Source organism: Tympanuchus pallidicinctus, unplaced genomic scaffold, assembly GCF_026119805.1.
Source record: "Tympanuchus pallidicinctus isolate F22 unplaced genomic scaffold, pur_lepc_1.0 scaffold29, whole genome shotgun sequence".
Classification (NCBI taxonomy): domain Eukaryota; kingdom Metazoa; phylum Chordata; class Aves; order Galliformes; family Phasianidae; genus Tympanuchus; species Tympanuchus pallidicinctus.
In genome coordinates, this window is record NW_026294746.1 from 4,666,499 (window position 1) to 4,681,691 (window position 15,193).

General features: G+C 43.9%; 1 protein-coding gene across 3 annotated transcripts in view; it reads right to left on the reverse strand.

Moving 5' to 3' along the window:
- The window catches only part of CAPZB (capping actin protein of muscle Z-line subunit beta), a 51,920-nt gene that overhangs the window by 27,375 nt on the left and 9,352 nt on the right, over positions 1-15,193 (reverse strand). For all 3 annotated transcript variants that reach the window (XM_052691815.1, XM_052691813.1, XM_052691814.1), the window contains exons 2-3: positions 10,277-10,366; positions 328-449 (exon numbers count right to left, since the gene is read on the reverse strand). In XM_052691815.1, coding sequence (XP_052547775.1) covers positions 328-449; positions 10,277-10,366 — 212 coding nt within the window. The remainder of the gene's footprint in view (positions 1-327; positions 450-10,276; positions 10,367-15,193) is intronic.

Consider the following 15,193-nt stretch of genomic DNA (forward strand, 5'->3'; position numbering starts at 1 on the left):
TGAATGACTACAGATCTTGGTACAGAAAACACACAAAGTCCTGGGGTTTCTAGGATAAAACATATCTTGTTTCTGAGATGGACAGACAGGGACCTGAGCTGCTAAGGTCATCAGATTAGAGGCTATACAACCACGTTGTCTGAAAGCAAAGCATTCTACAGTTGTCAGGATTTGAAACAGTACCAGGCTTATCACCAAGATGAGTTTAATACAGTTTAATATCATTTAAATTTCCCTTTTTTGGATCAGGATAAGAGGGAGAAGGGATTTCAATACTCTGATGCAGAAAGTGAACCAGTTAGCTCATTTCTTGGGATAGGAACTCACCTATATGAGTCTCCATCTCTGTTGTAGTCACACAATAGATAGTCTTTTCCTACCACCTTATCTCGTGCAATCTTCAATGGCTGATCAACAGAAGAGAGGAGATCTTCACAGAGGCTTGGGACCTGATTGTGGAGAAAAAATACAGAGAGAAAGTAATGAGATTAAAATTAGAAGAGCGTGGTATTCTTAAGAACAGCTTTTGCTATTAACAGCCCACCTCCAATAATTTCAGATTTAATTACCTAACCACTGGTGTGGTCCAGTGTGCTTAAATATACACAGCCTGAATGTTAGCTACTTGCCAAGGACGGCCAGTAAAGCAATTGTGGAGGACTGATGAATCAAGGTAAATATTTATAATGGAGTGGAAAGCAGAGAGCTGCTAAAAGAACACGCCATCCGTATGCACTAATGTATTTTTCACAAACTCCCTCTCTGGGTACAGTTTAGAACAGTTTCCAGGCAGCTGGCCAACCATTACCATGCTGGTTAATAAAATATGTGCATGTATGCACACACACTTGTGTAAAACCAATCCATCTCCTAACACAGGCATCAGTATTCCTGCACCAAGGATCACAGCAAAGCCCCTCACCCCCCTCCTCTGGGTGCCCACTAAAGTCTTTTTCATGAGAGGATCCCTCGGGTAGAAAAGAATGAGGAACACACAGCAGAGGGAGGACTTTGATTCAAGCATCACTGCAAAACACTCAGATGCCACAGAGGGATGCGGAGCACTAAGCCTTGTTGTTCCAAACCCACTGACCCCAAACAAGCAGGGATGACTGCACCGCCCCCATCTGCAAAAGACAAATCTGAGATCCAAGATCACCAACTAAAAACCCCTCAGGAAAAAAAGAAAAAACCTGCAAATTCCCATTTAAAGTTCTATTCAATCCTTACAGAACTCCACGAATTCTCACGCCCAAGACCAAAAAAAAATAAATTAAATTAAATAAATCACACAGCCAAATAAAGTCAGGTTGTTATTGAGAGGTGCTCAGAGGTCGCTGGGATGATTCTGCTTGTGCTGTTACAGCTGCAGGCTTTTTGCCACATTTACCCCCTGAAGCCCCTGTTTTCATAAAGTAATATTAAGGATTTATTATTAAATTCCAAAAATTCCATGCAGAACACCAACAAGTGCCACTCCTGGAGATCCCAGCCGTGCTGAGGGTGTTGTTGTGCTGCTTACTGGGACAGCACAGGCTCTCTGTGACCAGAAGGAACCCTTGGCACATTAATTACATCTTGAAAACAATGAATTTCATTTCCATGTAGTAATGATGAACTAAACTCCTCCCTGGATGATTCAGTAACAGAAATGTGCATAAGCTCAGACACTTTTTTAGTCTGTATGAGCTGTAGCTGGTCTTAGAGGAATAGCAGAGAATGCCTTGCAGCATCTACTTACTAAACTAAAATATTGTACTATAATTCAGTACCATTTTGCAGTCATATTTCTAACCACTCACTCTCTCTTTGCTCCAGGATTTCAGGCAATATATTCTCTTCTCCTTCACTTTGTTTCAGAATGAAATGGGGAAGAAAACCCCAATCCACTTTGGAAGAATATGAGAATTTCCTTCATTCGTAGAAGAATTGAGCTGTTTCAACTGATGGAGCTGCTTATGCAATTTCAGTTTTGGAAAAAAACATCCAAGGTTGGCATAGCTACCCTCAGAGAATTTCTGTATCACTTCTTGCATCAACTTCCAACAGCTGCTGCACTTCCTTTGTAAGAGATTCACCAGATTTATGCACACTGGTCTTCCTCTTCTGCGTAATGAAGCCACTTAAAAAGCAAAAGCAGGAAGTCAACACAGTAATCTGCAGCTTTAAAGACCCCAGCAACACAAAATTTGTTGATTCCTTCTGAATTTCCTTTTTAAAACAGGCAATGATAAAATATTTGGGGCTGAGCAAGCACTACTACACAGGCACTGAGCAGCTCTTGTACACGACATACGCACCTCTCCTTAAGTCTTCCCCAAGCCAAGCACCAAACTTCCTTCCTGAAGCAATTCAGTTACTTTGTGTGCACTTAAACCCTGATGGAATTCAGTTCATACTTAGTGAGAAAGCTTCCAAATCTGAACTGAAGGCAGTTCTGCCTGAAAGCCCAGCTGACCTGCTGTCATTCAAATGTTCCAGGCAAGTACATTAGCACTGTGACCTTCTCTCATTAGCTTTTACTGCGTTACTGGGAAAGCCAAAAGGCATTGGGTGCCTGTAAGTGCATCTGTCTCCAATAGTCATCAGAAAGGGAACTCAGGCTTGCATTCAAAACAGCACGAATAAACCCACTTCTCAGGCCAAATCCTGAAATGTAAAGCAGTGATTTCACAGAATCACAGAATGGCCAGGGTTGGAAGGGACCTCAAGGATCACGAATCTCCAACCCCCTGCCACACGTAGGGCCACCAACCTCCACATTTCATACCAGCCCAGGCTGCCCAGGGCCCCATCCAACCTGGCCTTGAACACCTCCAGGGATGGACGGGGCATCACAGCCTCTCTGGGCAGCTGTTCCAGCACCTCACCACTCTCATAGGAAAGAACTTCACCCTGACATCCAACCTAAGCCTTCCCTCCTTCAGCTTTAAGCCATTTTTCCTTTTCCTGCTGTTACCTACCCTTTCAAAGAGTTGATTTGATTCACCACCCCACTGTAAGTTTAGTTTCTGCTATGAAAACACTGGATGTACGGGGATGGGATTGATTCATAAGCAAAGAGCGTGCTCCCATCTTCATCCTGACACCCACTTATCCCGTTTTAAGCAGGTCACGTGCAGAATATAATCTTAGCCTTGTATCTTGAGCTAAAAGCCATCATTAATTCTATTCAGTCCATGGCACACCACAGGTAAGAGCTCAATACCTATTCCGGAGCTCGTATGCACAGCCATGGAGCAAGACCACCCTCAATGTAAATCAATAAAGAAAAAAGAGGGCTCTTGGGAGACCTCGACTCAGCCTGGAACTGAATAGCAGCATCATTCAGCAGCACATTCCATGCAACAGGGCACTGCTTGGGGGATGGATTGCTTTTTTTCCCAAGGAGATACATAATGAATGCGCAGTACAGAGGAAAAAGAAACAGAATGAAAGTGAGTTAAGCATACTCTCCTGCATGTTGAACAAGGTTTCTGTTGTCCTGTGTAACAATATTCCCCATCAGAGCAAGCCAGGTATGTGGACAGTGTTTTAATTAAGTCGACTGCTATCATGACAAATAATCACTCGTGCCGAAGTCAGAACCATGCTCTTCTCACAGCAGCTCACCTAAGAATCATTCCTTCTCGTCTCACTTTATGGTAAAATATCACCAAAACAATTGCTGCTGTTTTGTTGGTTCTGACATTTAAATTAGCCTCTTGAAAAGGCTGAAGTAAACGAGCAGCAAAGGTTGAAGAAGTAAATCTCAGCTTTTCATGGCTATGCATTCTCCACCTTGGCTTTGATCATGCTCATTGGATTGCATCAAATTCTTCACCTTACATATTCAGAACAGCTAATGGATTGGCTTGCTAGCCCTGCAACCCGAGCACACTACCATTATTGTTTTTTTCCAGCAGCCTTGACTGAAATGAATCATGTTTGCAACTGAAGCAGTAATATTGTTAGTGGGAGGTTCTGGACTTAAAAATACCTCTTTTTTTCCATGTTTATGCAGAGGTCAGTATGTTCTGACCTCCACAGGAACCTCACGTTGCTGGAAAACTAAGTTAGAAGCAGTAAAATTAAAAGATGAAACATTTTTCCTTAAGGAATCAGAAGGAAGATGGAGTGAGCTCCAGAAGATAAGCAACGCAGGCACTCAGATCCATTTGCCGTTTGATTCAGGGTCTGTAACACACAGCTATCTGAAAGCACACATGACAAGTTGTTTTTAATTAAAACCTGCATGCAAACAGGAAAATGCATATTTTAGATGTGTGCGAACCCACGGTTTTAATTTGCTTTGTTTTCTTTAAGACAGCTCACACAGTAAACACTGCCCGTGTCACTTGGGCAGAGCAACACTCCACAGCAAAGCAGAGCCCATGCAAGGCACCAGCACTTCTGCAGAAGAATTGCTTTGGCACAAGACCCCCCTGCAACCTGGGTTCCTCCCCTCCGGGCTAGCATCTAATAAAATATTATTATAATTTGAGTCATTCCACAGCCTCAGATTTTCCTGTTCCTGCAGAACACAGACACGGCATAACGGATGTTGTGGAAACTCTAGAAGGAAGCCTGGCTCCACTCATCTTGGGCTTAAAACCACCAGTAAAGTCACTCCCACAAATCCACACATTGCTAAACCTTAATTTGATCCATCAGATGTCCAAGGGCCACACATTCTTTAAGCTTTGTTTATTAGATGACACTTAAATGGACTTCTGTTCAAGGCCAGATATAACTGATATTGGAAACAGCTCAGCTTGACTCGAGTATTTGCACTGCAGCCCAGTGCTGTAAGAATTTGCAAAAGTGAAATAAAAATCAATTCGCTTTTCTGGCAAAAGGCAAATGCTAATTAGGTTGTAAAGCTAGGTTCGTCTAGTTAACGATGTCACGGCAGAAATTAATTACAGGCATTTTCAGCTTAGCTCGAGGAAGTGCAGCTAAACTGTCTGAAAGGCGACAACCAGGGCTGGATTCAGCATTATGCAGCTTAGTGAGAAACAAAAGCTAGCCATCTGGCAGGCACAAGGAGATGCCCCACACTCTGACTAGTGACCTGCAGGTGAAGGCTTCTGTATCCCATTACCAGCCCTGAGTCCCATGAGCCGTCACAGTGTATCAGTATCTTGGGAAGTCCTGGCTGCGCATCCAGCTGGTGGTGGAGATACCCAGTGACAGCCATGGGAAAGGCAGAGGCATACATACCCTCTCCAGTCCTTCCTCTTGATGTTTCTATAGTCTAACTTCCCCCACGACCTTTAAAAGAACTTAGATAGTTTTCTAATTAGGATTCAAGCTCATCAGGCGATTCCCCTCCCTGCATTCCTTTAGGAAGAGATTTAAATAGGCAATTCAAGGGCTTGTTAACAGCAGCAATGCAATGGCAAGAGCCTGGAAGAAAAAAAGGTACAGTTTAGGCTTAAAAAGAAAAAGACTTAGGTGAAATTGAAGCCAGAAATGAAACAATGCGTGGTCTCATGCAGGGGGAGGTCGCAAGCTCTATGCCAAGTGCTCTGTTGACAACTTAGATGTACTGCAATGTCCAGTTGCCATCAAGGAACCATAGGGAATCTTTTCTAGCTGGAAAAGCTCCTGCTTACAGCTACTCACCAAATGGAAAACTGGCTCTCACCCACCATCAATTCACCCAGAGCCAGAGCCCCTTTCTTTAGCCAACTGGCTGCTGCCAGCCTGGAGCCCAGCACACTGCTCAGCAAGCTGAGGACCAGCAGCAGGGCAAAACCCAGCTCTGGTTGGTCAGTGCCCTTCTGTCTCCACTCCTTAAGTCTCAATTTTATTTTGATTTTCATTAAAAGAAGAAAAATCTTCCACCATCACTAGCTGTTCAGCTAGCCATCTGTACTCAATTATTTTATCTTCTCAGTACTGCAGATTGCTCAGGCTTTTGGATTCCAAATACATAAAGCTCCAGTCACATTCTCATGTTCTTTATGGTCTGTGCAGTTTTCCAGAGGATAAATTCTCCAGCTTAATGTATTTTCTGTTACTGAAGGCATACAAGCAGATCTGAGGCTTGTCTGGAAGCACACTAGCTATGTGAAGCAAGCTCATGAATACCGTTCAAATATTTCAACATCTGAGGTTTATACAAGCATAAATTCATCACTGTGGGACTTCTTAACAACACATGCTACTAAAATAATTAAGCATTCATCTTTGCTTGATGTTTCTCATCATAGGAGGTCATCCTCAAAACCGTAACTGCAAATGACCCTGGGGAGAAACCAGACAACATCTAACAAAGTTAGCAATGGATTTATAGATAGAAGAACTTGAGCTTTGTTTCTTCCATGGCAACAAGAACTTGAGGCTTTACGAGAAGGCCTTCACGTTTAACACTGGATAAAAATGGGATAAGCTGAATACCAGCTTTACTGGGGAGAGAGAGACAAAGAAAGGCACGGCTGTGAGCAAGCCCTGTACATGGCAAGTCCGCCTGTCCACTCTACAGTCAAGTTCTACAAGGACAATTCTCACCTTCATGCCAGCCATCTGATTCCTCTGAGTCAGCTGGATTTCTTTCATTTAACTTATATATGCACCCACAGGCAAGCATCCAAATTAAACACTGCAGGAAATTCTCACTTGCAGAGGAACCTGCTTAACTTTACCAACACAGAGGGCACATCAACTTCCATACTTGAAGCCAAAGTCACCAAGACATCCCAGCTGCAGACTCCTTACTTGTGCATGTGGCCCATGAGCACAGCCAACCCCTCGTCCACACTGCGATGGGAAGGGTGTCAGCAAGGTGGGATTCAGCCACTGCTCACCCACCTCCTCAGCACAGGTCCTCCACAACAGCTCCACCTGAAAGCTGATGTCTTCTGTGCTGTTTCTTTTGGAAAGAGAACAGCTGAAGGTATTTGAGGACTGCACAGCTGTCACCTTCAGAGTAAGGAAGCAGGAGGGCAACTCCCACAAATGGGTTCTGATCTGTCAGTATAAGCCATTTAACAGCACTACCAGCCTCCTTTCTAGTGCCAGAAAGTGTGATTTGCATGAGCAGTGCAATCCCTTCATGCCCTTTTCATGCATCCTGCTTTACACCCCACACCTGGCTCACAGGTACAGGCTCCAAGGCTTCCCTCATACAATTTTCCAGAGACATTACACAGAAAAAAAAACACTTTAATTTAAACAAGTTGCCCTTAAAAAGGCACATACCTGCACTAAACACATTTGCTAGTGATTTAGAAGTCCTCTTGCACATTCTGACAGCCTCCAAGTAGTCTATTTGACAAATAACAACTAATTGAACTCCAAGCAGTGCATACCATGCCAAGGCACATCACCAGCACCCTGCACAGCTTCTTTCAGGCAGGGCTCCTGAGTCCTGTGATTGACAAGGTCTCTAATGAACTCTAATTGAGGACTCTGCAGTCTGAAAAAGCAACAACAGATGTGGTAAAAGGGCAAACCACAGATTGTTTTGCTAATGAATGAAAAGTGTCTGGTCTGATGAGGGCCAGTGACCCAAAAATCCTATTCTTTCCCCCAACCTTTTACTTCATGTTCAAGTTTGGACCCTTTGCCTAGCCAGCCTGACGCTTGGGGGCAGTAATGGACAGCCTTGAACATATTCTATACACTTTCTGGCACCAAAATGCTCTTTTTATTACAAAGCAAAGCTCTGGGTATCGAATAATAGGAACCTGAGGGAAGAAATTTAGCACAGCTAGATTTCCCAGCAGCATGACAAGCCTAGGAAATAGATGTGACTTTCTTCCTGGATTTGTTTTGAAAACACTTTGCATACAGACACGTTTAAGTCACCATCCGTGTCTTTCAACAGGTTTAAATAAGCATCAAAACAGTAGCTATGCATCATTCTGCAGATCATCTCCTATCAAAAGATGGAAAGCTGAACTGCAAACAGACCAAGGAATAACCCATACTTCCCACAGGAGAGTGAAAAAAAACAAACCAAGACTCAGGTCTCTGTTCCAAGTCTACTCCAGCATGGAAGTGCAATGAAGTAAGGAAACCAAATAGAAAGGAAGCAGAAGTCAAGGTGCCATCTTTTATAATTCTATCACAAATTTAATGAACCTGCTCATGCCTGCCATGCCTGACTTTTTACATCAAGGAGGTTATTGTCTGGTAACGGTAAAGCAAACAGAATAAAAATCATCAGCTGTAAAGGTTTGGATGAAACCTGCCAAGAAAGGTCAAAAAACTATTTGCTAGAGGCTGGCCCATGATGTTTTTGGAACTCCTACAAGGTGGCAGTGCATATACTGCTCTTATCTAAATACTGCAGGCTTCTGTCTTGTGGAGGTCAGGCTCAGAGTGGGCTGCAGAAGAGGTTTACAGATTATAAATACAGATTATAAATAAATCACACTGGTTTTAATACGTTATGTCATCTCCACCCCACAGAAGGGACTGCAGGAACCAGCGAGGGAATCATACAACCCCTCCTCATAAGCATGTTTCAAACTGGTCTGTTTCATGTTACACTTTCAATATGAAAAGAAGCCCCCAGAGCGTGCTGCTGATGGAAAGCATGTAGAACACTAATGAGCACCATCCAAAAGTAATTCCAACATTGAGAGGTAACTAGCAATTTTCTGAGTCATTAGAAAAACCTCATACCAATTACACAGCCAGGCTTACCATAGGCTCTCCAAACAACTCATCGTTCTGGATGGTGCTCAGAGTTGCTCAAACCTTGATATCCACTCATTCCTCCAACATTTCATCAGAAAACCTACTGTATCGTACCAGATCAAACCAGGATTTAGTTATTGTGTCCCACCTCCAGCAACAGCCACAAGAATGATGCCTTAAGCTGCCAAGAGTTTTGGTGGCACAGATGTGGACAATTACTAAATGGTTTCAAGAAAGAGAAATAATCCCTTCCTGGAGGGAATGATTTATTTCCCTGACCCACAGAGCTTTCTTACCTACACCTTGGCTTATGGAACCAAATGCAGTATTTAAATAGAGTTTGATCAACTCCAGTCAGCCAGAGCTTTTTCACTGTAGGACTCCTCCCAAGTTCACCAACACCAGCTGCAACACCACTTAGGAACAGACTTCTCAGCTACATTTTTCCCTGTTAAGCAGCCACTCTTCTGCACACAAAGATGGCAAACAGCTTGGATGCAACTGAAGCAGTTTAATTAAGAGGTATCAGTTCAAGTGGATGCTATATGCAGAACCACCAGGTTTTTAAAGTGGCTGACAAATCTTGTCTGAGAGTCATGCGTAAGATTCAGCTCCACCAAAGGAAAGGGCTGCAATTCCCACAGGAAGATAGGAGAAAAGTTTTAATTCAAAGGTCTTACAGCTCCGTTCCAAATTCAATATCCCTGTCTACAAAACTCTGGAAGCTGAGGTCAGAAAACTGTTAAGCATAAATCACATTCAGAATGGACAGTGGAAAAACATTTTCCCAGCTTCCTCTACAGTTGGTTCTATACAGATTACATTTGCATTTAGTAATACTTTAACCTGCTCTAGAGGCAACTGTGGCACACAGTTTTCAGGGACAGTTGACATTAACAAGCCCATTAAAAACCCAAATGCATAGCATATCACTTCACAGAATGCACAACTTAACCTTATGCAACTGAGAATGGGAATCCATGTACTGTGTAAGACTTACACTTACTAAGACTTACTAAGTTACTTTGCCACCAATTTATGGAAGGATAACGAATGTTGCATGGGCAAGCAGAAAACAGGTATCAGCACAAGGTAGTTGGCAAGGGTTCTTTCTTGGATACTCACTGGACTGCAGAATACCTGGTATGTCATAATGTATAAATAGATCTGGGCATTCTCCAGAACTGCAGTGCTCTAACCCTGCAATATTTTGTTGCAGTAAGGCCTCCAAAGCACGTGTCACTGCTGCATCTATGGTAAAAGTCCTGTGTCAAACTGCAGACTGGAAAGTAGCTCATCTGGAGAGAACACTCAGCGTGAGGACATGCACCCGACTTGCATGAACTCTTCAGTTATGTGGAATAAAAAGCAGCCTTCAAGCTGCTGATGACAACTCCATCGAGAAAGGTGCTGATGATCCTTTACCCAAAAGCATCTCCATGCACTCACAGCAGTACCTGCTGGTCTGCCCAGAACAAACACCTGGATTCCTGGCGTTCTGTGGGCAGTTCCTCAACCATTTCGAAACAGGAGGAGAGAACTGCAGATCACCATACCTGGGAGATGCCTCAGGAAATGTTCTTACATACCAGATCCGTCACACCCAGGACTCAGACATTATTTGGTTGGAGCATGCAGTACTCACCAAGTCAATGAGGTCACTGAGATTCTTCTCTATCTGCTGTGGAGGCAGACGCCTCATCAAATCCAAGGCACAATCCAGCTGCTGGTCACTCTGCAGAAACAAAAACATCCCTCTGTCACAGTATGCACAGATAAGCACAAAGTCAGGTGAACTGGAACTGTGGTGCTTGTCAACCCTCCCAATGGGGAGAAATAGAGCAATTCTAATCTGCAGAATGTTTTACATCAAAACACTTTGATAAACCACCGTTTGGAACCATTTGATCACTGATTATTCACATGGTATTGCAAGAAGGGTTCTAGAGCCCAGTTCAAAGGGCCCAGTTTAAGCTGGTGCCACGCCAGCAATTTAACACCAAGCAGTCCAGTCCTCGCCAAAAACTGTCTCCTACACTTAAGGAAACACTCAATGCAATGTTTTTCCATGCTATCTCAACATTAATCTGGGTTAGGGAACTGAAAGTTCCTTCTCCTGAAACAATCTGAGCACTTCCTCATTCATGTTGTGTCATTCAGCTCAAGACAATCAGTACCCAAGGCAAATTCTGTTCCGACAGATCTCACCCCCCCTCCTTCAGCTTTACCAAAAAACAAAGTGAAACATGCACAAAGTATGATCCATTATTTCCTTCTTATTCCAAAAAACAAACCAAAAGCTGCCTGTATCTAAGGAATCAACAGCTTTAATTCTCCTGACAAACCACAGCAATACGCTCCAGTGGGGTTTATTACAGTTGGCCTCTCAATAAATTCCACACGGAAAAAGATAAAAGCTTAAGAATCATTTCAGAGTTGGAAAATCTGCAACAGACATATCACAGGCACTCAGTGAGCAGAACCAAGCTCCCAGCACAACCTTTTGCTCTTCTTCTTCTCACCAAAGGCAAGTGTCACTTCCCTGCAAACCCAACAGCACATTCCTTTCATCAGCACATCGCCATCCTGAAGCACAGTAAGCTTATTTTCACTGCTTCTTCCCCTCCCCTTTTGTTTCTCTACTTCTAGACAACCATACACAACAAGCTTAATAATTTTCTCCTCCTACATTCAACCAAGCTCTAAGATGTACTTAAAGGCTTCGAAACTGAAGCAGCTGCATTGCCACGAGATTCAAGTAGCAGCCCCCATGCTGAGGAGAACTAGTAGGAAGTCAAGCTTCATGAAAATAGATCTAAAAAGGCATTGCCCATTCATTATCAAAAGGTAAATATCGCATGGACAGCAAGTCAGACCAGTTTGGGGAGATTGTGTAGTTATTTCTTAGGTTACTGGGCATCACCTTTGGAAAAACACCCCAGCTCTACAGGCAGGTAGGCATCAACTCACCTCTCTGCACAGACAGCACAAGTTACAGCAGTCACCTGCTGTGATCAAAGGAGAATGCATTCCCTAATCAGGGGTGCATTCAATCCCCACACTCTTTAAGCGCTTGGGTAATGTGACAAGCAAATCCTCAGAAGAAATGAGCCTGGAGAGAAGAACCAACAGGCAGAGAAACCCACAGCCCTGGTGCTGCTGTTCTCCATTAGCTGTCCATTGCAGGTCACAAACTCAAGAATAGAAGCTCCTCCAAATACTGCTTATGAGCACAGTCGCTCCTTTCCTCTTATTTCCACACCGAGAACAGTCCTCCTCCCAGGAGGGGCCAAATGTTTCACATCAGCTGAAGATGAAACACCAATCCAGGCATGAGCTGGGGAATAAACCATGGGCATCATGAGAAACTAAGGCACAAAAATCCCAGCTCCCCAGTGACAGCAACATCTCGCGTCCTTCTCCAAATAGAGGGAAAGGAAAACTCACTTCTTGCAACCACCCCTCAGGCATTACTGAGGTGGGCTACGAGCACCCCTCTGCAACAGCCAAGCCCAGGCAGGGGATCTATCACATCAAGTATTATCTTTACCTCCTGCTATCCCTTACGTCACAGGAGAGCTGGTATGTGGTTGCAAGGTCATGCTCCGTGCTTGGGGATCGTGGGAACGCTCATGGAAGTGCTCTCTCCTGCTCTGCCAGCTGGAATTGTTTGACAGACAAAAAACTAAGGAAATAATCATGTTAAAAACCCACTACTAAAGTGCAACCTCAGAGAAGGTGTTTTATAGTATGGCAGTTTCAAAATAAACTGCACTGAGTGAAGGATTATCTTCTGCAGTTGCAGAATCCTTTTATGGATAACCAGAAGAACTTGTACTGACATTTTTATAACAGTATATTCATTAACAGCTGTGAAAATACACGAGCAAGACTGCTTAAGGCAGAGATTCTTAAAGGCATTCAGCCACAGCTGGCACAAGCGGCTGCATGCAACCAAGAAAAGCTCAAAAACATCCAGGCATACACTGAGAAGCATCTCTTTCCCTGAAGGAGAAGCAAGGCTGAACAGCAGGATTCCAGCCTTCCTGCAGAGTATTTAAATAATATTTAAATGGCTTGCCTGCACATCCCTTAAAGCACTGAAATAAAGGCAGGTTCTGATGCATCTCTACGCCTAAGGCTGTGGCTATATGGTGACTTTAACCCAGCACAAATCCATGCTGGCCCAAACAAGAAGGTAATACAAAGCACACACAGCAGCACAGCCGTATGTCTGGGTGCTGCATGCACTCATTATGCCCTTTTTCAGAAGAGAATGAGTAATTCTACCAGGAGCAAACGCTTCTGGCTCTTTCTGTGCTGGGGAAGCAAGGTTTCTAGGAACCAGGCCTGTGGTCACACACATCCTTTGCTTCCAATCTCTGCCCCAGCTGGGTATGTATGGAATAACTGTAGATATTTGAGAGGCATCACATCTAAGGTGCTAAGCCCAGCAGCACACATTTCCTGATGTTACAGAAGAACAAACATGTTTTTCTGTGATTCTGACAGTGGCATTTTAATAGGAAATCCCACAAAACTCTTACACCAATTGTGCAGGAGAAAGGTGCTCTTTGGGAACTCAGAATACACCTCACCTCATTACAACAACTGAGCCCATCCATCTCTCCACTCTAACTTCACTTCTAGATCTCCACTTGCTTAAGGCTGTCATTAAATTGCATACTGAAGACAATTCCTTCACAGACCTCTAGACAAAACACTGCAGAATTCCTGCCTTTAGCCATGGAGAGGCTTATCCCCCAGCCTGGTGAGGTGATCAGACAGCCCTCTCTCAGCCTGGACTCGAAGCCAAGCACTTTGAGGCTGCAGGACTTAATGAGCTTAGTGTTTACTTGATACCAGCCTGCTTTCCCCCATCCCACTGTTATATCCAGCACAGAACTCCTGTGGAGGAGTAGGGAGCTCAGACAGAAATTCTAAATGAAGTTTTATTACAGCTCGAGTCACTGAAGGATTTCAAAGATCACAGGAATCTCAAAGACTGAAAATATTAGTCAAGATGAAAGCTCTTCTTAATAAGTTTCCTCTAAGATATCTGGCTATCTCCACTCTGCTATGCTGCTCCCATCTACCGCAGGGCAAAATGCTATGAATATGTCTATAGGAATGGTTGTTTAGCTTCCTCTGCCTGCATTCTGCTCTTCTCTGCAGTCTCTAGCAAATAAGCCAAGCACAGCAAAGACAGAAACACTCTCAAAACAGCCACAAATCATCTCAGCACAGCACTGAATCTGGAAAAAAACCAAGTTATCTAAGAGCATAGTTGCACAGAGGTACGGCTGTGTACGTGTTTATTTATTCTGTTCATACAGGAGTAAGCAGCTGTGTTAGAAGGCTGAGGATGGACAGATGTCCTTCAGTGCAGAAGCCACAAAGAAGTCAGGAAGCTACTGCAGTGTGTTTGATTGTTTTGAGGAGGGTTTGTTGATCGTGTGGTAAACTATTACGTTTCCATGTTCCAGTGCCTGAAAGAGGGCATATTAAGGTCACTGTTATTTAAGAGCAAGGGACTCCTCTGACCTTACACGTGTAGGCAGCCAGCATGAAAGTGGATGTAAGCTGCACAGAGTGAGGAAGTCACTACCAATATTTACAGAAATTCATAGGCTGCTTTCCCAGGTTTTCCCATCTCTCCATTGCCAGCTACCCACACTCCAAGCTCTCCAAGGCTCATTTCAAAGGCTGACCACCACAAATCACAACACTGCAGACTGAATTCTTTGGCCCCCACAGCTGTGTCTGGACGGCTCCTGCTCATTTGCCTGCGTTGCTGCTGAGCACAAACAGAATTCAGCGTTTTCTTCAAAAAGAAAAACCAGACTGGTTTCACTTCTGTGTCGTGTTTCTATCTGAGCACTGCCTTGAGCTCACTCTTGAACCAAGAGAGACCGGCTGGGGCAGCCAAGTGCTGCTGCACTGGGCACTTCTCCCTATTTCAGCCTGTTCTGGGAAATAAGCCACTTGGGGCAGCAAATCTTTCCAACCAGAACCCAGCAGAACACCCATCCACACCAGGTCTGGCTGCGCCGCTCTGACCCACGCCATCTCCAGTCTCTGATGCAAGTTGAGAAGAACTAGATGACCTAAAAACGACTTCACGAGTTATGATTAAGGCGTAAAAAAGAAACCACACCACATGTGAAAACAGCCATTATTTGTGCAGTGCTGCCCATGTTTACCAGTTGAACACTCTGGCTTGGCTCTGAAATGGCACGGCTGCCAGGCCCCTGGTGATGACCTGGGGTCTGCAAGCTGCTCGTACTCAGATTTGTTCCAGCCTGGAATGTGAAAAGTTACCAAACTTCAAGCACAAGCTGGCATCTCAATTTCCAGAGAACTGAAATAAAAGATGAAAACCCAAAGGGACACCGAAAATAGAATATTTGCTTAACTTAGGCAATTTGAAGCAATCACACATCAGAGTGCTTTGATCGCTGGTCAGCTTACAAGCAAAATACCTCCGTAAATTAATCCAGGACCAGAAGTACGCAACCAGCAAATGACTTTTTCTCTTCCTTTTATGTTGCAGACATACCCC